Here is a 26,667-nt window from a genome sequence, read left to right as displayed (position 1 = left end):
GACAAATCAACGTGAATTGCTTGCGAGATACGAACAGAAATTTCAAGAATAGAGGCCAACGTCTTGCGATTGAGTCACTCCCGGAGGAAAGTTCTCCGATCTGGCGGGATCCTGAGGCAGGAACTGTGATCACGAGGCAACTTTGGCGGGTCAGGTGTTCGGTCAATTACTAACCTCGAGGTCCACAGCCTGCATCTATAGGAATTCTAGCCATAGTACACAATGAGTGCGAATGTTAGAGCGGTCTCGTACGGTGGGCCTATAACATCACAAGCGGTAAATGGAAAACTTCTTGCTAGGAAGCACATCCGGAAACTGTTTAACATAGCAGAATGCCGCTATGGTGGCACCTGCGCGGCCATGTCATGATCTATATTTATATCTCGGATGAATAGCAACTAGCGTATCACCTGGGATGAACCTCCTGTCGGTAATGTTGATCGAATCAGATACTAGAGACCTCCTACATATGTGACTACTGGTCCTCAGTTGTGATAATCGTAGTATTCATCAATTCGTATCTATATCAGCCCCACTCGACCAAAAGACCAGATGGCACTAAGGCCGTGCCTTGCACCCCTCTATCCCTAACATATAAGCCTATTGCATTCATTGGCGTAAGGATAGATACCCCATGCATTCATGGTTCACCCAGCAAGTGTAGTCCCTAAAAGTCCCATTGAACAACCCAAATGGTCCAGCCAACGGGCGTCTTGCACGATATAATTGCGATTAATAAGCTGCGCCAGCCCGGAATAAACACGTACGGGTGGGATGGGGACCTTTATAAGTCTTTGGGCTAGAGCATCCAAGAGATGAACGGCATTCTCTACCCCATCCAGTAAGAGTTTTGGTGCGCTTGGAATGTCCTCCGGCTGATAGATGCTGATGAGATCTCCTAGTTGAGTTGCAAGCAACCCCAGCCTGATCTGTGCACCGACGACCTCAGAGCACAATACCTGCACTTGCTCATAATTCTGGTTGCTCTGGTATAATCGTGCTTCAGATACGTATCTCGGACACTTGACGAGCTCCATGAAGATGCGCTCCGTGACATCCACAAACATTCTACGTATACCGAGCTTCTGTGAGTCCTCAACCCTGAGCCTCTCTGCTAGCTGCTGCCACTGATCTCCTTCGAGAAAACACGGCTGCTCTTGGTGAAAGGCGTAGGCAATCAGGAACCCGCGAAAGAAGATATAGCAAGAGCGCGCAAACCCATGCGTAAAGCTCTCTGCTCCCAGCTCCTTCATCAACTCTGTAACGCCGTGGCAATGGGTTGGCCATTTATCGTCAGGCTCGGACGGCACACGCATCTCATATATCGATAGCAAGATGATAGCACCAATCATATCGGACTTATTCGAGGTCTGTTCTCGATTTAAAGCCTGCTGGAGTGCTCCGAGAGCGTGTATGTACGCGATACGGCCTTTGTTTAGCAATGAGACCTCCACGTCTGTCCGGTTTCGGAACACGAGGCACACACTGTAGGCGGATGTGTCAAGACAGACGCTTTGATCAAACTTGGAGGTAATGTAGTCTGCGAAGTTCGGGTAATTCGTTTCACGAAACTGATTGTATGCGTGGGATATTAGAAAGGCATTATCCATGAATACTGTAAACGCGAGCCGCTGTTGTTGTTTGATTTCGCAGGGTTCGTCAGCTGAAGCAGCAACTTGTTGTTGGACCTGCTCCATTGTAGCTATGGTGCTATCCCGAACAGTTGGTACCGCGTCCCGACAATTAAACTCGCTTGAAACAACAGAAGATGTTGGGCTTCTGGATGGTCGATGCCGACGCTCCAAGGCTGGTCTTTCATCTTGGAAACGGAAAGACCGCGTGTATCCTGGGCAGGGACGACGGTACTTGCGGCATTGCGAACATTGTGGTTTAGCTTGGTCGCACTTGCTTTGTCAGACATTTGATGCCCGTTGAGATTGCTTGCTATCAAGTATACACACCTTTATGCGTCGCTCCCGACACAGTGCACATGCAGTACTATGAGGAACTCCGACCATCCTCTGTTGAGACAAAATCGTCAACGTAGCTACTAGTAATATCCTAGTGGGAACCAGCCATGAGAAGCGCTTGGTTCGTGGGGATGGACCGCTCTTTCCATTTATGTCACCGTCCCAGAAATGGACCCGTCATATACACTTCTGCAGTCTATACTAGTTACGACAATAGCTCGAAATGCCAGCCAACCTATTCATTCAGTCTACTTAATGACGTTCACTCAACTTTACCTAGTATACAACACTACACGACGGTCTGTTCCTATCGTATTGGACGAGCCCCACTGTTCGCCCTGATTTTCATTCATTCCATACGACACTGATGCGTGAATAACCACATAGAATCTGAGGCTGAAAAAAACGGCCCCAGAGGTCCGAGTTAGCGCGTCATAGATCAAGCATAGTTTGGCCTAGATATGCATCTAAACAGCAGATGAAAACCAATAACTGTACGCCCTTTGGCAGGCAATCGATGAATCCTCGCAAATGCCAGATAGGTACCATGCTAGCAACTACATATATAGCATAGCCGCTAAAGCCCGCTCAATAATATGGTTGGTGCTTAAATACTTGGTGATTCTATTTTAAATCTGCGACCTTGTCGATCACCCGGGTTTAGGGTTAGCGGTCAGTTTGGGGGACGAGATGGCCTCGTGTTTCCCTGCATTAGTGGAAAATTCACGAGGTATAGGGAACAAATAGGGTATAGTTCCGTTTCTATCTTTGGTTGAGGATTTAGGGTCCGAGGTCGTATTCATGATTAAAGTGGCCCATTAGATACAAAGTCATGGCAGCAGATATCCGGGAGTGTGGTGGATCTAATTAACCATGTATCATAGTGAAACTGCATATTCATGGGAGTTTGACTAGTACATTACTAGAGTGAACGTATAGATGAAACTGTTTATCCTCATTTCACTAGCTTTTAGCGTTATTAATTTTGATGGGTACATTCTACGGCTAACAAACGGAAAGGGTATATTTTGTAGCTATCATGATTATGCTACTACTACATATCCTCGGTTCATTCTATAGTTTTAAGTTACTTCCTCTCTGATTGTCTTTTTAATTTCATTCTTCTTTTTCCCCGCCCTCCTTTTCCTTTCCCTCCCTTGGCATAACACATGCCTAAGCGCACAGTAAGATCGTCCAACGTTCCCTTTACCTCCAAGTTGCCAGATATAACATGATTCCCTGCATAGTCGAATCTGACGTCTCTAATAATAGAATTCTTTGAGAAATATCCGAGCGAATAATCGTCCTGTGGTCTGAATCTATGTAGTTGATCAGACCCCATGTCCCTACAGCTCAACCCGTCATACAGGAAGCCTTCCCCACAAGGCTGTTATTCATTAATAAGATTAATGATTCATCTATTTGCCGATGCCTGCGTCTAGAAACGACGTCATTCGCATTATGTCCCTATCTACTGCGTTGGCTTGCTTTGACTGTCTTTCATACGTGTCTTCTACACTTGGATATTATTGATCTGGTCCCTCTTGACTTTAGTCATTGCATGATTACTATCTTCTCCCTCTTTTTGCTTTTCAATCGATCCAGCGCTATCAGAGTATCAGGCTATTTGCTGTTCTTTTTGTGTAAATGTAGGGTCTGTATCACATTTGGTAACGTTGACATGTGTGGTTTGGTTCAACAGTTATGTTCTACTATTATTCGGCTACAACTATTGTATGTTCTCATTTCATCTGTGCATACACTTCTTCTATTTAGCAGTGTATTACCCTCTTCGCGATGTTTTGTGGTCGACATGAACGTCGATCTTAGTTATTCCAATTTGATAGAAACTAGCATTGAACATGGAACTAGATTGGTATTGATATGACGAGATAAATGCAGCAGAAACCCCCGGTCCCTATTTTAATAATCCATAGATTGTTCTAACAAACTCCTCAGTTCAATCTTCTCTGCCTCCAGCTCCGCGTTGAGATTCGGCGCAAGCATCAGAACCCGTCTCTGCGGGAGAGTCCCCTCCACCAGGGAATCAATATCCGAAGACTTAAATCCGAGGTCCTTCAGACCACGGGGCTGGTCACCCAGCTCGGCCAAGAACTTAGTAATCGCTTCGCCGAGCACTTCACCTGCGCTTTCACGCTTGACATTTGAGATGTCGACACCGAAGGCCTCAGCTGCTGCCAAATGGCGGTCTGGGTTGGATGCAGCGGTGAATCGGAAGACTGCAGGCGCGGTGACAGCGACTGACACACCGTGTGGGATGATCGGATGCTCAACGTCATACCCGGCATGCTTGTAGCCGGGGTTTTGACTGGAGATCGGATAGCTCATGCCGTGGCAGAGATGGACACCGGCGTTACCAAAGCCAACACCGGCTAAGGTAGCGGCCAGAAGCATCTTTGACTGGGCCTCAAAGTCATCTGGGTCCTTGACGGCTCGGGGCAGATACTTGACGGTGTCGCGAAGGGCTTGGAGGGAGAAGATGTCGGAGATTGGGTTCGCGCCTTGGTACGCGGGACGGTTGATGGGGTTGGTTGGGCGGGGTGTTCGCTCGTTGTATGGGATTGCGGTCCATGACTCCAGGGAGTGGCAAAGGACGTCTAGACCGGAGGAGGCGTGCACGGCGGACGGCATGGTCCGCGTGTTCAGGGGGTCACAAATTCCCAGAGTCGGCTTGAGGTTCCGGTGTGCAATGCCGGTTTTGGCCCCCTTAGACACGAGGTCGAAAATAGCAGTTCCGGTGGTCTCTGATCCAGTGCCTGCTGTGGTTGGCACCGCTACCAAGGGCTTCAATTTCCTTTCTACTGGAAGACCCTTGCCAATGGGCGCATTGACAAAGTCGAGGAAATCGGCCTCAGGGTAGACCGTGTAGAGGTTCATGAGCTTTGCGGTATCAATAACCGATCCACCACCTGTGCGGTCATTAGCCGCTCAAGGGATGACAGTGGGTTACTTACCCACTGCGAGGAACGCATCTGGGTTATATGGTTTTGCAAAAGCAATTGCCTCTTTGACACTAATTCAATTAGTACATAATTAATTGGTCGGCATGGTTCTACTTACGAGTAATCCTTTGGTTCAACCCGAACCTTATCGAACACCGTAAACTCGATTCCTTCCCGGCTCAGCCCTTCCACGGCTTGCTTCATAGCGTCCAACTTGGAGACATTCTGGTCTGTGACAATGCATACTCGCTTTGCCTGCATGTTGGCAAAGTCCATTCCAACTTCCTTTGTGGCACCAGGGCCGAATCGGATGCTGGAGGCGGCCATCTCGAAGGCGTACTCCTTCTGCCGTGAGGGGTCAACAGGTGTGGCCATATGACGACGGACATGATCTGCTAGTGTGGGTGTGCGGTGATGATGATGATGGTTAGGATTTGAATGGCATGGACATGATGGTGGGTGAGTATACTGAACAGTGCGCAGGAGGTTCAGAGCTCTGTTGGCGGCCGAAGGGGCCACGCGGATGGAGGGAGCGACCATAATGCGGGGAACGCGTTATATGGAGCTCTATATAGCAGTTGGGGCAATGAGAAGAAAAGGCAATGGCTATATACACGGATTGACCAGAAGAACAAGTAAAGAGTATAAATAGCGGTCAAGAAGCGAAGTTAGCAAGGAGAGGTGAAGAAGTGGGAGGTTGAGAGTTGAATGCAGGTCGGAGGACCGCAAAATGCGGGGATCCCCAATCTGGTAATTCGGACAAAAAGCCGAGGTTACTGCATACAAATACCCTAAAGCCACCATTTGGAGATCCCAAGCACGCCCACTCCCACTAAAATATGTCTCCAGCCAATCAAGAGGATCCAGAGACATGAGAATTTGGAGAAATAATCCAAGACCTAAGGAAAAACCACAGTCAATTTGTACGAACTACCAGGCAGTACAAGGATTATGGCTCAATGAGGAAGTACCGAGGGCCAGCATCGATCGGGATCGTCAACACAAACACCGCTTCCCCGATTCGGAGAATTACAAATACCACAGGTCAAAGATATCTCCTAACCAGGTGGGGTGCCTACTTGCATATAGGACGTTGGAAGCTCTCATGTGCCGGGGTTATACCTTGCCTTATTTGCTAGGTAATGGGAGCCGGACCCTCGGTCTTACGCCCAAAGGGTGCTAGACTGGCCCATTAGTACGGTCGTACCCAATGTATAGATCTGTATCTGGTATTCGGAATAAGATAGAAACAGCTTCAATATTCCGATATCTTGAGTGTCAGAAATCGAAAGAGCTAGCCCCCGCGAGGGTCATATCTGATCACTACTGCAGTAATCATACCGCATTGTCTGAAACCAGATGGTCTTGCCATTCGTGCAAGCAATTAAAGGAAGGAAGGAAGGATCAAAGCAGTTACTAGGACTCGGGGCCTTGAACAGGTATGCCTTTACCTATGACTATCGACAGTGACATGTCCGATAAGAATGGCGCTCACCTAAGATAAGCTAGCGAACGATGATCGCCTGACAAGCTCCTCCTCCAATCCCGCCGCAGCCCCAATTAATATAAATGTGGCCGACAAGGAGTACGTGGCCTCAATAGCGCGAAAGTGGACGTGCCATCCGCGGCACAGCGCAGCGACGAGGATACGAAGTGCTCAGACCTAAGATAATGGGGTTGTTCGGGTTTAGCGGGATGCCATTCCTTAGTCTCGCTGATAATGTTTAATTAATATGGCCTCCCAAGGATTACCTCATTACTTTTCCCTCGTCGTTTTTTGTTACCCCTCACTCAACACGATCGAGATCGCGATACCCAACTACACCACATTCTGTCAAAATGGCTTCGGCGCCACACGCCTCATTCCAACAGCTAGAGAAGGTCAGTCGTGGCACCCGCCCAGACAGGTTAATTATTGGCTAATGGGTTTCAGCTTGGGGAAGGAACATATGCGACAGTTGGTTCCGCAATTGTGCACCACCAAACATCTCCGCAAACTGACCGAAGCTACCCTAGGTCTTCAAAGGTCGCAACAATCAAACAGGAGAATTGGTCGCATTAAAAGAGATCCACCTGGACACTGAAGAAGGGACACCCTCCACCGCCATTCGCGAGATCTCCCTGATGAAAGAGCTTCAGCACGAGAACATCTTATCGCTGTACGATGTCGTCCACACCGAGAACAAGCTCATGTTAGTCTTCGAATATATGGACAAGGACCTTAAACGATATATGGACACCCACGGTAATCGTGGCCAGCTCGAACCGACTGTCATCAAATCCTTCGTCTACCAGTTACTCCGAGGTGTCGCGCATTGCCACGAGAACCGGATTCTGCATCGCGATCTCAAGCCTCAGAACCTGCTAATTAACACCAAGGGCCAGTTAAAACTAGCTGATTTCGGCTTAGCAAGAGCCTTCGGCATCCCTGTCAACACTTTCTCGAACGAAGTCGTCACGCTTTGGTATCGCGCGCCGGACGTGCTCCTCGGCAGCCGCAGCTACAACACCAGTATCGACATCTGGTCGATCGGCTGCATTCTAGCAGAGATGTACACAGGACGCCCGTTATTCCCGGGCACCACAAACGAAGACCAGCTGTTAAAGATTTTCCGGGTGATGGGCACGCCGTCTGAGATCTCTTGGCCCGGAATTTCGAAATTCCCGGAATACAAGCCTGATTTCCCAGTCTATGCGACGCAGGATCTGCGGCAGATTGTTCCGCGAATCGATCATTTGGGCGTCGATTTGCTGAGGCGCATGTTGCAGTTGCGGCCGGAGATGCGTATCAGTGCGGCGAGTGCATTGAAGCATTCGTGGTTTAATGATATTCCTCGGCCAGTCCCACGGAGTGCTCAATAGTAGCTGCAGCTTGCTTTATTTTTTATTTTTTTTCTTTTTGTTATACTTCAATGCTAAGCTGAGTAGAACTGACGAGGGCTGTAAGGAATAACGAACTCCCTTGCGCAACCCATTACCATTACTATTTGAGCATCATTCTGGATTCCAATAATTCATGAAAACCAAAGCAAAACGAGTAAACTGATCACCTTCATTAACCACACCCAAGGGCCCCATCATCCCTCATCGAAAAACCTCCCAAACAGCCCCTCACCCCAGCCTACCCCAGCAAAAGAACACTAACAAACCGTCAAGACCAAATCCACCCCGGCCCTCTGATTCCCAACCCTAGACCCTGCAGGCGGCACCCCCCTCTCCCAAACAATATCCGTAACCTCCCCATCCAAAAGCACCCTGCTGCCCCTAAACGGATCCCCAAACACATCCGACAAATCATACCAAACCCTATCGCCGACAAGGTTATACGCGAAGATAGTCTGGGGCGCCGAAGTCTCGAGCCCGTTTGGCACAGTCGCAAGCTTGATGCCCACGCCGCCGGTTTGCGGGTCCCACCGGAATGTCTCCGCGTAGAGGGCTCCCTGCGTCATGTTTTGCTGCTCGCTGACGGTCGAGGCCACGGACCAGAGGTAGATGGGGAATGCGCAGTTGTTGCGGACGATTGCGTGGCCGAGTTGGGTTGTTTGGTTGTAGGGATTGGTTTGGTTTTGATAGTAGGTTTGGTTCTGGGCCTGGAAGAAGGGGAAGGCTGGCGTGAGGGTTGGGAGGAGGAAGAGGGCGGTGGTGAAGAGGGTCGACGGGAAGTGCATTTTCTTTTGGATTGGGATTGATTGAGGTGATTTAGTTTGGGGTTCTCTTGGTGGGTTGGTTGTTGCTTTGCTTGGAAGGGAAGAGAGGGCTTTTATATCTTGAATTCATTGCTTGCTCTGTGGGCCGTTTGGGTATCCTTGCACTTTTTGTAAATTGGTCTACTTTTGTACTGTGTTTCCCAGTACTACCCGACATTTCTTGATGTTTTACCTTTATAGAATCTCCCGAAATTTACCTTTTCGTGCTGGTGTTGCTGCAAGGGTGCTTGTGTATAGTTCTTGGATCAATGTACCTGACTTACACACGCTAGCAAACTATTAGATTTGTTGCACGAGTGAAGAGTAATACGACGGTCGGTGCATTTGATCGAAATTACGTGTATAGTGAGCGACAGGTCGGAGCACAGATAACTGCGAACACACCATGTTTACATCATGTAGTATCTGGGGTTTGACAAGGCCGCGGTAAATGCTTCATACAGCTACAGTCGATATGTAGCTTTCCTATTGACAAGAACCAGGTACATACTAGTAGTATCTTGGAGCGGGTGTAACGCAGCTCGTTGGCAGTCTGGCGGGTCTGCGCTGCTCAACAATACAGGGCTATCCCCGTTCCACACGCATGGGTCACTCCTGATCACTGTCTGTAGCGACATCGAGGTGTTCTTTGGCGAACTCCCAAATAGTCATTCTTATAAACATAGGCTATCGCTTGCTATGTATCCTAGGGCTAATGTGGACAGTAATCGAAAGGTCTAATATCTATAAATGGCTATAATTTCAAGGTCACATTCATATCTGATTTCAATATCCTGTACGGCAGATAGTATTTACATGTATAGTCAATGATAAGTATATACAGGGACAGAACAAGTCAACAATTTACAAGGAAAATCTCGCATGATCCCCAATGAGATGCACACGGCTGGCGACATCCGTGACACAAGCCCAGGTTCACACCACGGAGTCACATGTCTTCGAAGCTTGACACGGAGGATTTCAAGCAACAGGGACAATGGCGCTGCTAAGTGGAACATTCCCCTTCCGAGCAACTACCTGGAAGTAAGGGCTCCTCAAGTTGTTTACGTCCACAGCGGTCTCGAAGCCGGTCCGTTTGGCAGATGTAATAAAGGTATGGTCGGTAGACTCAGGAGAGCTGGCCGTGTAGATGGCCCAGTTGTCATGCTCTGTGGCTCCATTCCAGCTCATATGGACCGTAGCAGATGTTGAGTGCCGCTCCACCACGACGGCGGGTTTCCAGAAAGGGGTAGCCTTCCACTGGCACTTGTAGCCACGGTAGGACGCAACAGCATTGTCATCCCCAAACTGGGCGGTGAGAACCGCATTGTTGTTGGCGTCGAACTCCTTCACCTTCGAGATGGAACCGTAACCCATGAAGACATGGTTCGTTTCCTCGCTCATCAGCTGGTAGCTTCCCTGGCTGACACTGTGGATGACATCATCACCGTCGTTCATGGTCCGCAGTGTGATAGCCTTCCGGTTGACCAGGTCCAACGACAAACTCAGGCCGGTGGTGGGAGCAACCGTTTCCGTGGGGGTGTTGGCATTATTAAACAGGTCCAGGACCATGCCCTCATTTGTCTGGTTATAGACACGTATGTCATGCTGCCACGAGAAGACGGCACCATCGTCAATCTCAAAGTCGCCAACACCCTTCTCACCCTGAAAAAGGCGTCAGTGTTGATAGTGATCAATTTCAAAAAGCAAAAACTTACACTCAGTCGCCACATGACCGTGCCGTTCTCGGCGATGAAGTAGCCGGACCAGTAGTGACGCAGGGAAATAATCCAGCCTCCATCTACAAGCTCCACCGAATTTATGTGATACGCATCCCAAGGCTTTTCTTGGGTGCCATAGTCGTCGCCCAGACCTTGCTTCGACTGTTCCAGGGGGATATCTTGAATATGTTCAAGGGCACTCCATTGATACACAATATTATTAGTTGCGATATCGATCTCGAAAAACATCCCATCCAGCATATAGTCATCCATTTTACCGCCAATGGAGGTCAGATCATATTGAGTAATGTTGTAGGCGGTTACCAACAGAGTGTTGCGATTAGTTACGTGGCTTTCGTGGAGATCAATGTAAGAGTCTCTGGCAACGCCATCGGGGGAAATGAAGTTCCCTGGAAGGGTGACAGTGTAGGTCTCCTGATAAGTGTCGTCAAGGATGTGGACAGTGCCGTAGCCGAAACCAAGTTCCATCATGTTGCCAGCCCAGAAGGTGATGACATCTTTGTTATATAAACTCTGCACTTTGAAGTTGGCCGCTACCTCGGTAGGGCCTTGATACACAAGGTTGCCGTCCTCATCGTAGATGAGGGCCGCAGTGCCATTCGGCTGGTTACCCCGAGGACCGATGAAGATGTAGCCAGGGTCGGTAGTTCCGGTCTTTTTCACCTCGAGCTGAGGGGGCGTAAAGTCAGCCGTCTGTAGAGTCATATACGGCCAAGTATCTTCGGCTAGCGCCCCCATGGACAGCAGCAGGGTGCTGAAGGCAGTGACGAATCCACGGGCCATATTGCGTGATCGCGGGTACCCAGTTCACAACAATAGTATGACACTAATCAAAACAAGCATATATAGGATTTAGGTTCTACTTTGTAGAGTGCAACGCCAAAAGAACGATAAATGAGCGACGTGTGTCTACCCCAGCTCCGGAGTGACACGGTCAAAATGAGGGTATCAAAGAATGACTGAATAGAACAAAAAGGAAGGGGAGATAATAGAAAGGAGAGAAGAACGGAAGGACTATTTTACACCATGGCCAATATTAATAGGGAAAGATAGTGGGAAAAATGGAGGGAAAAGCCGAGAAGGGGCAAAGCGGGAACAACGCTGGACAGGCAGTGTGGGACGGGACCCTTCCTCACTTACCCTGTGGGGGGGAGGAAATAAAAATTGGAGGTAAAAAAATTGGCTGGCCCAACATCAACGTCAACTCTCGTGAAAACGGCGGAAAAGCCGATAGTACGGGACTTCAGTCACAATTCGCCGTTTGAACTAATGCTGATCGCGGTCCTCCGCCGGCTGTCCATACAAGAGACACGCAATGGGATGGGTCCAGGGAGAAGTTTATTACACTGACATCGCCGATCCCTGGCCCTCGACGCCTATGAGCGGTGGATTCGCGACGACAACCATGGGCACACGGCGATACTGTGGTCCCGTCATGGAATTAACAAATTGGCTGGTATGCTTTCCGTTTATATGTATATATATATGTATGTATGTATGTATGTATCTCTCCCTCCCTCTTTCTCCCTATTTTCAGTTGTTCATACATGATATGAACGGGGGATGAGACAAAAGCAAAAGAAGGTTATGACCACATGGCCCAACAGGGGTGCGATGTTGGCTGCCTCAGGCGGAGATCTCCACCAATAAGGCCAAGAACACCAGTCCCTGAATGAACGATCGGCAGACTATCGCCGCCCCTGAGTTTCATTACCATTACTACAATTGTGCTGATAATAACGTTTCCGCTCAGCTGGAGTATCATCAGATAAGATTACTCTGTACATGCGACAAAATTCAGCCCACCAATTGAATGATCCGCTTTCGGTCTAAAAGCAGCGTATGACAATTTAGTATATTGATATGTGAGGTGGTATTTATATGCAGGTAACTGACTGGCTTGAGTGCTTAATTATATTAGTGTTACGGTAGTCCGTAAATGTCGAAAAACCGAAATGTTACTTGAATGGTCAACTCCAAAGTATGCCTCATTATGATAGAGCGCCATTTGATCGGAATCTAATGATATGTCTCATGCATTGAACCCGGATACTGTTGTCTGCTTGGGTGCCAGTTATCTTCCCTGTTCCAGTGTAAAATTATTATCACTCCACCAACTCCTTCTGACATCCAATCCACACACCCAAAGTCGACGATTGCTCACGGGAGTTCTACATGGAGATATGTCTAATACACCAAGTGTAATCCGTTGTACTCTTCTCTGGATCCAGCATCAACTCCTTTTTCCTTAATTCTTATTTACGCTCGAGTTGGGATACGGCCTTCACAGATTATTTCAGAAGAACAGGGGGGAGAAAAAGGAGATAGACGGCTGCTCGGGCCTCGTTAGTCAACAAACCGACTGATCTTAATAATCACATACCCAAATGGCGACCGATCCTAATCTTGGATTATTTATGACCCCCTCCCCTAAATCTAGAGAAGCATAGTCGTTTAAGTTGAGTAGTCAGAGGAATTTTACAAAAACCTCTAGCTAAATTTTTCAAGTTCCCCAAACTTAGGGCAACGGAAACCTCTAGTTACAGATAACTGAGGGTTCATTTTTCCTATGAAAGCGAAGTACCGTGACACCATACATAGACTATCAAGGGTAGAAAATATACCCAAAGTGGCTGATGCAGTGCAACATCTGGCTGCCAAGAAGCTATGCTCCCTTAGCTTAGATAAACTTCTAGATGACCAAACAGGTATTGTGGTCCCGCGCACTAGTTCTCGTCGTACATGCTCTAAAGTCCTACCAGAATTTGTCATAATCTATGCTGCGCTAGCTGTAAGCCCAGAATTAGCAAAGGTGACTCTGTGGCATATCCCCCGGATCACAGTTCATCCGACAATCGTTGTCTTGTCTTTAAAGTGAGAAGTTCAAAGGACGTTGATTAGTTTACTACTTGTAGAAGGGTGGACCTCTCAGGTTCTAACGTCAGGGGTGTCACATGCTTTTTTGATGCTAAGCCCTTGCACATCTTCGTGATCGAGGCAGGGTAAAGCCTAGTTCCACTGGGCACATCATACATGTCGGTCTCATTTTGGTCCAAATGTTTCCTTGGTGGCCTCGCACCGCCTACTTTCTAAAATTCAAACGTTAGCTCTACTACCCCAGTATCAAATGTGTTAGCGATGTCGTCAGTACCATTCCTTCGAGCAAGACTATCCTATCAAGAGGAATCACTATCGAGTCTCTGAATCTGGTAACGTAGCTCAATGTCGTTGGTGTTGGCACTGCCGGTGCTTCGAGCCTATCAGCGGGCACAATAGTGATTCGGTTGCCGCTGGTCCCCAGAACCTCTTGAGCAGATGATCCTAATTCTGTATAACAGCAGTAATTGAACACTGTCAATAGTAGAAGGAGGTAGGACTCGTTGTGATGTATTGACTCAAGACCGTAAAGGGGTTGTGCGGATAAAGATGTCCTCATACAAGCTGACACAGCTATCCACGTGGCCAGGTACTCCTATGCCATGCATGACTCCGAACTGCAACCGTGCCTGTTGAGTAGTTGGCACTTTCGAGGGTTTCATAGCTTTTCAATAATCTTTTCTGCAGCTCATTGTTACAGTCATCAAGGCGATGTCACATCCATGTCCAATGACCTTCCGTCTGCACTGACCGGTTCTGAATTTTTCGGTACCACGCTAGTGGGCGAGATACATAAAGGCTCTCCTCCAGTGCTACCTGGTGAAGTACAGGTGCCGGGATGACTCATGGTACTGAAGATAGTGTCCCAGTGAGGCCGAAAGAAATCTTCGCCCTGCAGGGTCTCCATCCACAGGATACACTTGATGCGGACAAGAACGTCGTTCCAATTACTCATCTGTAGAGAAACAATCATGGTATGCGCTCTCTCTACAAACCACTGATAATCGGGTGTGCCAGTTGAGGCTACCATGCCAATTGCAAGAAGCCAGGCATCAAGCGAACCATACACACGAGGAGTTGATTCGAGTTGCATGAGTTGGTCTATGAATCGGATGACAATGCTATTCATCATGGCGGCATGTGAGTAATACGTTGGCCCGTGAATGATGAACATGTATAGGATGATTGCGTAGCGGATGCATTCGGTGATCGATGACGACTGAGGGCTTTCCGTACCCGGTGCTGTAAGTAGAAGTCGGTGTATGACAAAGCAAGTGAGGTCGTGAAGTCTTGTGGTTGGGAAATGTATCCGTTGCGCCTGCTGGAAGGCACTGCGAAGACGGATAAAGACATTCCTGACTGCGTAATCGACATCCATACTTATGAGGTCTGACGGATCATCATAATGGGCGGTAGGGTCCAACTGCCATTCTGGAATAGGCGGTATGCCGTCTCCAATTCCGACATCATCTTGGGCCTCGAATTGAGGGTGGCCCATTACGATCATCGATACCCTATGATGCATGTGAATAATGTACTTTCAAGGTAAACGAGGCACTTACCAGCTAATCATCCTCGCAGTAAGCGGGCTGGTTTGCCTCACTGAATTGATACCACCTCGCATGTTGACTAGTCTTATTGCTCCGTCAACATGCATTTGGCTGACGTTGATATTACCCTTGCCAAACTTAAAGTGGTGCGCTATCAGTAATCAATTCGGAATGTATGAGATTTTGAGATAAAATAGTTCAGGACGGGATCTCACTTCAATAGCTGCCAAGGTGATTACAGAGTTCATAGTTCCATCTTGTACCGCCAGCGACGTGTCTTCAACTTTGCGTCTGAGTAACGAGACAGAGTCGGCCATGAGAAGTTCCGAGGTTTGAAAGCCCTTCTGGGCCAGCAACTCCTCGTCAAGACATGCTGTCTGGAGCGAGACATGAAATAGTGCCGGGTCGCCCAGAGCAAGTGGCCACCAAGAGATGAGAAATGGATTTGTCGTTGGATTTAGGTCGAGCGGATAATATTGAAAGGCAATCTTGTGGATAACTGAATTTGGTAAGCCCAATTGTGATCAACGACGACGAATGAAGATGTACGCACAGCTGTAAATGAGACGCTGTACGCGTTCCCGGGGAAGTCTCGTCTGCGGATATGAATCGAAAGGATCGAGAGATCCAAATCTGTAGGCGGTTAAAGTGCCGGATCCATCGAGGGGTCTTGATGATCCGCCATCCCCCCGCCCGGGAGCTGCCGGCAACGCCGTCAAAGGCTCATTCGCATAGTTGCACTGGACATTGCGCTTGAGACAGCGAGAACAGCGTGGCGTGCGGAGGTCGCAACTATGTTTTGATTTGGCACATGCAGTACAGGATCGGCGAAGAGTTTGGCGCATTTTGGGCAAGGGACGTTGAGTGGAAGTGTAGGTGGAGACAGCTAGAAGACTCAGGTACCAAAAGGTACGTGCTGTCGAGCCACGTGCCAAGACAACAAAATACCCATAAATAACTCTTACACCCCACTTTTACCCGAAATACATTCTGGATATCGGGTTAAGCTTCAATTTCTAATACATCAAAGGAGATATTACTTTCTCTCAAAAGCCAGCCTTGGCTTACTTGATAGCTGATTAAATCGGCTACTTTAATATATTAGTTTTAGAGAAAAATTTTGCATCGTGCATAATAAACACGACATGACTCAGCGTATTAACTAATCTCATTATAACGGGATCTACAAAATATATATCTCTCTTTCAGCATGCTCAACACAGATTATTACTCCAACTGATCACGATGAGACCTGTATTCTGTAGTACAAACATCTGATCTAAGTTCAATCTCTGTTCTCAGCGCTTCCGTCAATGGTCGCATCTTGAAGCTATTTTTTGTGAATAACAACATACGGAGTACTGTTTGAGAAGAAACATACACAATCAAGCAAGAGCTTCTTTCGATCGCCGTCAACCTCCACTCTCCGACCCTCGTTACAACAATAGATGACTGGATAATTACCCTAGTTCAAGCTGCAATATAATATCAAGTGTTGGATATACCTCGATGGGATTCGTCAGAATTCGGTGCCGCTCCTAGATCTCACTCGTCAGCCATATGGCTCTAGAGTCGCCACGACTTTAAGCTTAACAATCCTTGTCTGTTTTGTTAAGCGTATGCTGGTTCTTAACCCGGCATAGCTTCTGATTCAGCTGCTGATTTCGTATGTTTAAAATAGGAGCGACAATCTAGGTGAGCCCTCGTTAGGTCATGTGAGCATTCCCTCCTTTTTCAGTTATATGTAAGTATCTATAAAATCGTAGATTATTGAAGTGGACTGCCGCCTGGGGCTATAATGATTGTTATCGATGTCTCGAATCCTTTACACATCACGAGATGTGCTGAATGATCGAGGAATTGGTTCTTCAAAAGGTTCTGCTTCCAAAGTGACCGAAGCTTTAAACACCACATTGCTGTTAACGATGTACCGTAGAGCAACATGCGTACGTCAAAACCAACATTCCTTCGATTAGAGAGAGTGAGACGATCACATGAAGGGCTCTAGAAAGCCGAATAGGGGTATTTCGTTAGTAGTAGGGGCTGGGAAGCAATGGCAACATCGAATACTATCTTGGCGATATTCTCAAGAATTTAATAGGCAGAAAGAGACTGTTACTGAACACGCCACTTGGGCAATCGTCATCCCGTGGTTGGTGGACTGTACAGTTTGACAAGGATATACAGTAGCGTGGCCGAAAGAGGACTAGACCCCGCCGACTGTATCTGCTCGACTTTCGGAGTCTAGTCCTAATGAGGTAATGTATGTACTAGGATTCGATTCCCCTCATATCGAGACTCACGCCATCACAAGGGAATTTCCCAGGACTCGTAAACCAATTGGTTCTGAGAGTGGGTCAAGACGTTCTATCTTATCCCCAGTTCTGTCAGGGGAACAGACCAGCTACTTTTGGCCCCGCGCTAGAAGGGGAGGGATCATGGATGTTGCCTCTTGTTCGATCATTCTTGCAGCGTTAGATCCACCCGCGGCCCAGAAGGTCGATCTCATCTCCTTATAATAAAGTCCTGATGTGCCCCCTTCCGGTTTTTTCAGAAGTTGGGAAGCGTGCCTCTACCACAATGGACGCCAAGATGGCTACTGAGATATTCAACACTTCCAGCACGCAGCCTGAGCTGTCGCAGCCATGGGCCCACAAGACTTCCCCGTTGCAAGGTGCCCTACCAGACTTTCTGGCAAAATGGTCTGCCTGGCAATACGTCGTGACGTTTTTGGTTGGTTTAGTGCTGTATGACCAAGGTAACCAGCAATGTCGATAACATGATCTTCTTCACCTTGCTGACTTCTTCTCTAGTCTTATACCTCAAGCGAAAGGGTGGCCTACCTGGTCCTACGTTCAAAATTCCCCTCATGGGCCCGTTTATCCAAGCGATTTATCCAACTTTCGATGGCTATCTTAGACAGTGGGCGAGTGGACCTCTCAGCTGTGTATCCATCTTTCACAGGTGTGTATTCACACTCATCGTGATCTTGCTAGAACTCGATAAATCCGTGTAAGCAATGGTACTCATACCCCACGTTGCAGATTTGTCGTCCTCGCCTCCGACCGCGATCTAGCCCATAAGGTTTTCAAGTCACCTGCATACGCCGAGCCATGCCTTGTACCGGTTGCGAGAGACATCATAGGTCACAAAGCATGGGTATTTCTTCAAGGTAGAGACCATGCTGAGTACCGGAGAGGATTGGTTCCTCTGTTCACTAGCAAGGCTATAGCCACCTACCTCCCGGTCCAAGAGAAGGTACTGGATGACTATTACAACCAGTTCGTTGCCGCTACCAAGGGGAACCAGGGCAAGCCAATGGCATTCATGACGCTGTTCCGCGAGATCAACTGTGCGCTTTCCTGCCGCACCTTCTTCGGCGATTACATATCCGATGACCAGGTGAAGAAGATTGCCGATGACTTCTACCTTGCTACTGATGCCCTCGACCTGGTCAATATCCCTCTGGCGATGTACGTCCCGTTTACCAAGACCTGGTTAGGGAAGCGGACGGCCGACGCTGTCCATCGGGTATTCGCCGAATGTGCAGCTAGATGCAAGGCAAACATGGCGAAAGGTGCGACGCCCACCTGCATTGTGGACCATTGGGTACTCCACATGATGGAGTCCAATCAATATCGCGAGAGAGTCGCCGCGGGGGAGACCAACTTAGAGAAACCCAAGAACATGATCCGCGAATTCACGAACGAGGAAATCTCAGACACGCTTTTCACATTCCTCTTTGCATCACAGGATGCGTCCAGCAGTGCCACAACCTGGCTGTTCCAGATCCTCGCCCAGCGGCCCGATGTACTCAACCGATTGCGGGAAGAGAATCTGGCCGCGCGGGGTGGTGATAGAAACAAGCCCTTCGACCTCCCCACGTTAGAATCCCTCACCTACACAAACGCAGTCATTAAGGAGCTCCTTCGCTACAAGCCACCTGTCATCCTCGTTCCCTATCTTGCAACAAAGGACTTCCCCGTAACGCCCGACTACACCGTACCCAAGGGCGCCATGATCATCCCTTCCTGCTACCCAGCTCTCCACGACCCAGAGGCTTACCCCAACCCCGATGTCTTCGACCCGGATCGTTGGATAACCGGAGACGCCGAGTCCAAGACCAAAAACTGGCTCGTCTTCGGTGCGGGACCGCATGACTGCCTTGCAAGAAAGTACGTACCGCTATCCTTAGCAGGTATGATTGGAAAAGCGTCGTTAGAGCTCGATTGGGAACATCATCCCACGCCGAGGTCGGAGGAGATTAGGGTGTTCGCCACACTGTTCCCGATGGTAAGTACTCACTATTTTAAGTTTTGTTCGTATTTTCTGGTTCGTGGTTCGTGCTGACTGTCATAGGATGGATGTAATCTGGTTTTCAAGAGGCGCCCCTAGTATCACGCTTTGATATTTGGACTTCGATTCTGCCAAGCTGAGGGCACCTGTACAACCAAAAAGTTTGTAATAACTTATGATGATAATAATAATTCAGCCTTTTACGAGTTATAGTTCCTGATCCATAAACTGCCCTCAGAACATATACTGCATCTGGGCATCTGTAATCCCTCACAAGTTGTAAGTCTCATCTATCTAGCATTCGCCTCTGAACTAAGCCCTATTATGAGAATAACTTAACCTCAATATCTTCAGAATTATTGTCTGACTGAGAACCAGAGGGTTTCACTTCGTCATTTGATCACCACGCTTGCCATGCTTGTTGGCAGTTCGCTGTGCTCTCTATCTTCCGGCGTACCCTGGTCTGGACGTAGAACATGAATCAATGCAATACGGAGATAATGTACTCCTGCTCAACACTCGCGACATTGGGTAACGCAAGTGTCTCTTTGCTACTATTTTTTCGATAGGGTGGAGCGTACTATTATTGGTTAATTAATTCATGCACCGGGCATGCAACGACCAAGGGACTAGTTCGGGTGCATCTGCCTAGGTCTACTGTGAACGAGAAATGCCATGATATATGGACGTACTCCACCTAGTAAGCTTGGCCTAGTAAAGTCTATCTTTCTCGTATTCATTTCTTTAATTGCGAGAGTGGAATTCTGTAGGTCCTATCTACCACAGTTGTCGATATATGGTCCTATATCCTCCTATCTCTGAAGAGCTACCTGACAGTCTATGTCATTATACTACCAGAGCTACTAGTAGCTATCTAACTCATATAGCCATATTATACACCGTGTACCATGTACGAACTGCGGCCAAAGAAACTTCCGAACTACTAGGGAGTATTCCATATATTGAACCTTCTATTGAGGCATCAAGCTGGAAACACTTGTAATTACCGTTATAGTTAGGTTGTAACTAGCAGGTAATATTTGTTGTTTATAATATGCAGTTTTGTTTTTCACTTGTTATGTCGTGGCTGGCGATCACTTCTCGTACGAATGTCTAATACGGAGCACCGCCGGGGTTGAACTTCTGCGAGCTACTGATAAATCCCTGCACTTAACCAAATTTTTACGTACTAGCAGCCTCGTATCAAACTTTGTAAGCCGGTATCTACGGAGTACTAGTAGGTAAGCTTAGCTTTGTGCCAAGTAATATCAATCATGTTTAATGGAAGTACTAGTACGCTTCTCATTCTCAACGTTCGAGCTTATACTTCTCTAAGCTGCATCTGTGCAATTAATGTTAGGGGCGTCATCATATATGAAGCAAGTATAAGGCCAGAAAGCACTAGCCCAGTACTTTCTCAATACTTGGATTATATGTCAATGCTCACGCCTCATGTATTCCTAGTTGTCTATGCGTCCCTCATAAAGTTATGGCCAGAATCTGACTAGGTCTATTCGAACTCCAGTGTCCTATCTGGTTGAAGTTATTCCTTGTACCTCAGGTCTGTGATATAAAGTTAGGCATCGATCAAAGCCCCAGGCCGCCATGTCTGCCTCCCATTCCAGGCAACTGCGCCTTCCCTTTTCGACTACATTACGCAAACAGATGAACAAATTCGGTCCTAATACTACCGCAGGGGCCCTGATAGTGTAGTGGTACCAGTAGGCTGACCACAGACCCCGGGCCCCTTGATTCGAGTCCCGGCCTCGACATGGTAAAATCCTTCGGGGTTTTCGTAGCCTTCGAAGTCCGCCCTTGATATGAGGCGAGAACGAGGGTGAGCTTTTTGTAGTTTTATCTTAGTCAATTTGATTGGTCCTAATCATTTTTATTCTCTCCGCCTGCCTCTTTTCTATTATTTCTTCATCGATTGTGCTCCTTTTCTTCTTTTTCTTTCAACTTGCTTTCGTGGTCTTCTGATCGTGGGTGCCTAAGGTGCTATCGGGAACCTAGACTTGGTATTAGGAAACAGCAGCGTTCAACTATCACTTCCTTTCTTCCTTCCCATTAGATAAATACGGTGCCTACTCTTCCGCCTTAGTAGCTACTTTCTTGGACCATCTCCCGATAGCGTTGTCTTGGATTGGATCAAGTACAGATCTCAGAACCTCCATCGATGCAAATCTTTCGATGCTTATTCTGTGCGGGGGTGCTTCGACGCCCTAGGAGGTATATATACGCTTTCATCAATCTCATTCTCTATCTTTGTTTATGGTCTATCTAACTGACAATCTCCTAACAGCAATATTTATCATTCGGAGTGGAGACGTCTACCCCATTACTCTATGGGGAATCTATGTCGATCTTCACCATTTTGTGGGGTATTTGACTCCACATTTCACCTGCGAACAAATACTGCGACCGCGTGGGATTTGAGAAGATCGTGTTACGCATGTCTGTTTCAATAATCATTCTTCTTCCAATAGAGGAGGACGAAAGTAGGGACTATATAACCTCTCCGGTCAACATGTTTTAGATCATCTCGGCTGACGTTGCTCCGGCCTGACGCTCTCAAGCCGCCTCAAGCACGCCATCCAATCTATGATTTGACCAATCCGCAGTTAACTAGTCTTGTCGGAACACTCAAATCAAAAGCAACTTCTTTCTTGGAGCATCGAACGACTCCTATCCTACTATCACAAGTCCCGAGCGGGGAACAGCACGATCTGCCAATAACTTGCTCTTTGTGGAATAATGCTCCTAGAAACGACCCATGACTGCACCTTATTGCACCATGGAGGTCATGCCATATGCTGTCTTGTTGTTCAAATGGATAACCAAATCCTTAGCATCCCCACAGCCTTGTGCAGACGACACGCGGCAGCGGCAGTTGCGTAAGGGGTGTCAACAAGCTTCTGGCAGCGGCCTCAGTTGCTTTAAATTCTATTGTGCCTTGCTTGGCTTTTCTTGTTGCTTTCTTGTTTATAAGACTACCAGCAAACTTGCGCTGCGGCTCCACTTTCCAGAGAAGACGGCTTGTTCAGAGCAGAACCAATATGGGTCGCAAGCTCGGCCTCTTCCGTGCCACATACTTGGCGTCTGCCAGTTGCATGGGCTCTTTTGCGTTTGCATTTGACACGGGTGTTATTAGTATGTCGGAAGCAACTGTGCATACCTTGACCGAATCGTAATGTTTGTCTAACTCAACCATGCAGGCGGTGTCCTTACATTGCCATCCTTTCAGCGAGACTTCCGATATGGCAACTCGCAGCAAACGACTGTCAATTCCAACGCGGTGTCAATTCTTCAGGCGGGGGCATTTTTTGGATGCTTCTTCACAATGCCTATAGCCTCGAAGTTGGGCCGCCGCTCTGGACTCATTCTAAGCTCACTTGTCTTCACCGTAGGGACCATCTTACAGGTTATTAACGCCCATACCTTGGGGACTTTCTACGCTGGCAGAGTGATTGCCGGACTTGGTATTGGCGCTGCCACTACATTGATACCTATGTATGCAGCAGAAATGGCCCCTAAAGAGATTCGCGGAAGACTCGGGGCCTGTTTCCAATTGTTCTTTGCCACGGGGGTTATGGTTGCCTATTGGGTTACTTACGCCGTGTCGAAGGATCAGCCAGATGCCACAAAGCAATGGCAGATTGCGCTGGGTCTGCAACTGCTGCCTTCCACACTGCTTCTACTCGGTATGTGCACAGTTAAAGAGAGTGCTCGGTGGCTTGCCACAAAGGGAAAGAAAGATAAAGCTTGGGAGTCGTTGAAATGGGTCCGTGGAGGTGAAGAAACCGAGGAGCTCCAGAAGGAATTTGATGAAATTCTTGCAGGAATCGAGGAAGAGTCTCGTGTCAAGGAGAGTTTCACTGTCCGCGAGCTTCTTTTACCAGTGAATCGTTATCGTATCTTCATTGCTTTTACAATTCAGCTATGCGCCCAGTTGACGGGAAACACATCACTCGCTTACTATGCTAATCAAATCTTCGAAGCCGTGGGAGCGGAGGGCGAAGCTAAACTAGTGACCGGCTTTTTTGGCGTGGTCAAGGTAGTCGGAGTATGTACTTTTCAATTGTTTGTTCTTGACCGTGTTGGAAGGCGAGTTCCGTTCATGGTTGGAGCACTCGCAATGGGTTCGTTCATGCTCATCATTGCATGCGTTCTGGCGACTCATCCTACACAATCGGGCGGGTCCGACTCTACGCCAACGAAAGCGGGGGTCGCCATGATTATCATGACCTATGCGGAGGCCTTTAGTTTCAATATGTCCTGGGGGCCTCTCCCGTGGCTGTATGTTGGTGAGATCTTCTCTAGTCGCACACGAGACGTGGGAGTAGCCGTCGGTGCTGCGTTGCAGTGGTTATTCAACTTTATGATGTCGCAGATAACGCCACATGCCATAACCAACATCAAATGGAGAATGTTCCTGATGTTTGCAATCTTCAACTATGCAATCATAGTATATTCATGGTTCTTTCTGAAAGAGGTATGTCCCAAAGCATATTTCTTTGTCTTCTTCCACTCTTTCCTAAGGGGGACATTCCCCAAGCTCTGGGATGCGACTCCGCTGTTTCGAAAGCAGAAAGAGGACCAGCTAATGATATGTTCTCTATTCAGACATCCAACCATTCGTTGGAAGAAATGCAAGAAGTCTTTGGGGGAGGCGACCATCCAAAGGAGGCCAATCTCGCTGTAGAGAAGGGCAAAATTGACGCCACGGTGCGACCATGAGTGTGACGCATGTCCACATGACTGCTGGCAGTGCGATTTCAGAATCGGTACTGGTTATAGATCAAGTTTTGTTAAATGCTTTAAGGGGGAATCCCAATAATTTGTAGAAGTTAGAATCTACTCCCTTGACCCCTGTGCCCAAAACTGTTGGAGTATGCACGTCGCAAATGAGCAGTCCACAGGGTGGCTCAATCTGGGTTCAGTCGACGGGTGTGGAGAAAAGCCCCCATGGGGACCAACGCTTTTTCCTTTCCCTTCGCACCTCGGCCACAAATCGGCTGGTTCGAAAAGTTTAGGGTGACTCGAGCCACCTGGAACAGACTAAGGGTTGCGGAGTTGAACCAATTGGCTCGATCTAGGTTCGGGAATCATTTAGTGTTCAGCCTAACCTAGGGACACCTGCCCCGATGAGAAAAGGAGCAGGAACCTCCACCAGGAACGGAGACATGGCAACACCCACATTGGCCAAGATGACCGGTACGAGGCATTTAAACGGTCTAGCCTCACCCGGTCGGGGAAAATTCTCGTCGTCCAGGAATTAGGCTTTAGTTGTCGCACCATATTAACCGGTGGAAATTAATGGACGTACGACAATCCCCGCAATTAGTACGAATACGTCTGGCCTCGTACCACAGGAGTTCCTCGTCGAGGCGTCTACCTACCGACACTAGTCACTGTAACTCCTGCACCCCAGAAACCATATTTCTTCCCACGTTCCAACCCGCACGTGCCCATGCTTACACCATGAATTCTTTTTATACTATACATCCACCATTCTTCCCACGCGCACTGCAAGCTTGACGATCAAATCTCAAAATCACAGCTTGGTCATGGTCGTCGCCCCTCTCAATGTCTCCGTCTGAGGATCGTATCACCCGGCCCACAGATCCTGATGATCTTGTCTTGGAGGCCTGGGGGCAGGGCCTGATGGTCGGTTCCCTGGTGGTGATGGCCGCGGTGACGTTTGCGAACATGAAGAGACACATTCTGCTGCATAAACTGATTTTTGCCGAGGTATGCTTTGATCTTGAGGTGGTAGGCTCGTGATCTCCCAGTGTTTCCACTATATTCCCTTTGCGCGGAGTGCTAACGAGTGGCGATCCCATCTAGCTTATTCTCGCTATGGCCCATGGCACCTTCATATTCCCCAAAGAACCCGCCTACGGATGGTATCTCTCCTGCAGTGCTATCGGACTGAATGTGTCCTGGACTCTACATAATGTCATTGCGTGGATGAAGAATAAGCCATTCCTGAGTCGCAGGGTTTCACAAGCTTATATCATCACGGTTCTGCTGGTCCAACCGTACTGGGTGGTGGAAATATACGCCAATTTCACCTACTTCAACAATATTAACAAGATCTTTCTCACGACACGGCCAATGGAGCCTCTCTTCCGGTAGTCTCACTCTTCCCACTTCCATCCATATCATGCTGAGCAATTGACAGAGACCCCTGGTGGGTGTTCACCACCTGTTCACTCTTCTACACTATTAAGCGCTTGTACAACTTTGGCATTATAGAATTGGTAACTGTGAGCCCGCGGTTCGGGATCATGCTTGCCTCAATGTGCCTTTCCATTGCGTTTATAATCATCGATACGTGTGTCGTTCTGAACGCCTTCCCGGCGCATACGCTCCCTACTGGAGTTGAACCATTCTGGAAGGTAAGCTCTCTACCTCGGATCATCCTCACGTGAATAGCTACTAAATTACATCTGAGCAGCTATCATTTATCTTCAAATGTCTCTGTGACACCGTCATTCTCGACGACTTCAAGACAGCACTTGATCGAATGCGAAACTACTGGCTACAGACGCGGGTCAGGACTGGCGAAGTCCTTCTTCCAGAGACCCAATACGAACCTGGCAGTCGTAGACACGAAGGGGATGACATCGAGGCATTTGGTAGCGAGAGACGGGGCAGTGAACTCAGAAAGCCCGATTCGGCGGTTCCGCGAGTTCAGACAAGGGAAGATGTGGGCATAGCTCTTTGATTATGCATATGTAATCCTGCATTGTGTTTTCTGATGATTATGATTGATTCGATGATATCCACCCATTGTTTCTGTTTGTTTCAATTATACCTTGGTTAGGCGAATACCTTGGGGGTTTAATGCGCTTAAATTGGTCACTGCTGTCGGTCACAAAGGCTCTTCTAGTCAGAATGTGCCAAAAATATCCTAATACATGATCTGCGATGAGCGATGCAAAAGGCGAACTCTTTGATTCTCGGAAATAGTAATTGGTCAGCCTTGTGAAGATGCAACACAAAGACCACACGGTAGTCAAAAAAGTGTCTCTTCAAACAACTATCAGAGAGGTCTAGGCCCTTTGTATCGTCAATCTTTGTTTTACTTTTTCTTCATTTGGTTTCTTTCTAGACAATTTGACCCGAAAGATCGATATACTGTTTCATATTTCTTTTGTTTCATGTTTGCCAAGCAGTAATCACGATGTGCTGTCTTTTCAGACATGACAAACCGCGTGACCGATTCTTTGTTTGATAAAGAACCCTACGTAGATCACGAAGAACGTTTTCAAAGTCTACCTATAAAAAGAATTCACATGCTTAGTTAAGTCTTTGGATCAATAATACCATATAATGAATTGATTTGCTCCTCTTCCCCATCTCCTCTGAACCTCTGGGCAACAAGGTCTTTCTGCAAGACATGTTGTAGTTCCCATAATTTATATATTGCCATGACGCTTGCCTCGATTGTTCCGAGGACTTCATAGAAACAATGAGGCAGTTGCGAGTTGCCTTTGAGACTACTGGTACTAGTAAGATGGACTTCTATACATGTGATATATCATTTGGAGATTGCGTAGGGGCTAGGTTCGGTACAT

General features: G+C 47.8%; 9 protein-coding genes across 9 annotated transcripts; 4 read left to right on the top strand and 5 right to left on the bottom strand.

Moving 5' to 3' along the window:
- Positions 1-647: 647 nt before the first annotated feature.
- Positions 648-1,697, bottom strand: ABOM_000879 (uncharacterized protein; the record flags this gene model as incomplete). The annotated part of the gene is made up of 1 exon (XM_022528009.1): positions 648-1,697. One exon carries the CDS (start codon positions 1,695-1,697, stop codon positions 648-650), a length of 1,050 nt encoding a protein of 349 aa, XP_022394105.1.
- A 2,196-nt stretch (positions 1,698-3,893) lies between these two features.
- ABOM_000878 (hydroxyacid-oxoacid transhydrogenase) lies at positions 3,894-5,473 on the bottom strand (the record flags this gene model as incomplete). The annotated part of the gene is made up of 3 exons (XM_022528008.1): positions 3,894-4,900; positions 4,946-5,004; positions 5,052-5,473. The coding sequence occupies 3 exons, from the start codon at positions 5,471-5,473 to the stop codon at positions 3,894-3,896; spliced, it is 1,488 nt and encodes a 495-aa protein (XP_022394104.1).
- A 1,299-nt stretch (positions 5,474-6,772) lies between these two features.
- Positions 6,773-7,795, top strand: ABOM_000877 (Cdk5/Pho85 family cyclin-dependent kinase; the record flags this gene model as incomplete). The annotated part of the gene is made up of 3 exons (XM_022528007.1): positions 6,773-6,814; positions 6,867-6,890; positions 6,950-7,795. 3 exons carry the CDS (start codon positions 6,773-6,775, stop codon positions 7,793-7,795), a joined length of 912 nt encoding a protein of 303 aa, XP_022394101.1.
- A 278-nt stretch (positions 7,796-8,073) lies between these two features.
- On the bottom strand, positions 8,074-8,601 carry ABOM_000876 (Bys1 family protein; the record flags this gene model as incomplete). The annotated part of the gene is made up of 1 exon (XM_022528006.1): positions 8,074-8,601. One exon carries the CDS (start codon positions 8,599-8,601, stop codon positions 8,074-8,076), a length of 528 nt encoding a protein of 175 aa, XP_022394100.1.
- A 999-nt stretch (positions 8,602-9,600) lies between these two features.
- ABOM_000875 (arylsulfotransferase family protein) lies at positions 9,601-11,144 on the bottom strand (the record flags this gene model as incomplete). The annotated part of the gene is made up of 2 exons (XM_022528005.1): positions 9,601-10,284; positions 10,338-11,144. The coding sequence occupies 2 exons, from the start codon at positions 11,142-11,144 to the stop codon at positions 9,601-9,603; spliced, it is 1,491 nt and encodes a 496-aa protein (XP_022394103.1).
- Positions 11,145-13,941: 2,797 nt separating this feature from the next.
- On the bottom strand, positions 13,942-15,633 carry ABOM_000874 (Zn(II)2Cys6 transcription factor; the record flags this gene model as incomplete). Its single annotated transcript, XM_022528004.1, has 4 exons — positions 13,942-14,752; positions 14,801-14,925; positions 15,004-15,287; positions 15,342-15,633. The coding sequence occupies 4 exons, from the start codon at positions 15,631-15,633 to the stop codon at positions 13,942-13,944; spliced, it is 1,512 nt and encodes a 503-aa protein (XP_022394102.1).
- Positions 15,634-17,368: 1,735 nt separating this feature from the next.
- ABOM_000873 (cytochrome P450 61) lies at positions 17,369-19,183 on the top strand (the record flags this gene model as incomplete). Its single annotated transcript, XM_022528003.1, has 4 exons — positions 17,369-17,546; positions 17,602-17,752; positions 17,833-19,081; positions 19,148-19,183. The coding sequence occupies 4 exons, from the start codon at positions 17,369-17,371 to the stop codon at positions 19,181-19,183; spliced, it is 1,614 nt and encodes a 537-aa protein (XP_022394097.1).
- Positions 19,184-22,140: 2,957 nt separating this feature from the next.
- ABOM_000872 (putative MFS sugar transporter) lies at positions 22,141-23,821 on the top strand (the record flags this gene model as incomplete). Its single annotated transcript, XM_022528002.1, has 3 exons — positions 22,141-22,234; positions 22,300-23,576; positions 23,708-23,821. 3 exons carry the CDS (start codon positions 22,141-22,143, stop codon positions 23,819-23,821), a joined length of 1,485 nt encoding a protein of 494 aa, XP_022394096.1.
- Positions 23,822-24,670: 849 nt separating this feature from the next.
- On the top strand, positions 24,671-25,814 carry ABOM_000871 (uncharacterized protein; the record flags this gene model as incomplete). The annotated part of the gene is made up of 4 exons (XM_022528001.1): positions 24,671-24,856; positions 24,932-25,218; positions 25,269-25,485; positions 25,545-25,814. The coding sequence occupies 4 exons, from the start codon at positions 24,671-24,673 to the stop codon at positions 25,812-25,814; spliced, it is 960 nt and encodes a 319-aa protein (XP_022394099.1).
- Between the last annotated feature and the right edge of the window lie 853 nt (positions 25,815-26,667).

This window comes from Aspergillus bombycis, assembly GCF_001792695.1.
Source record: "Aspergillus bombycis strain NRRL26010 chromosome Unknown contig00003, whole genome shotgun sequence".
NCBI lineage: Eukaryota > Fungi > Ascomycota > Eurotiomycetes > Eurotiales > Aspergillaceae > Aspergillus > Aspergillus bombycis.
Note: the sequence above shows the minus strand (reverse complement) of the source record. Positions and strands in the feature narration are given on the sequence as shown.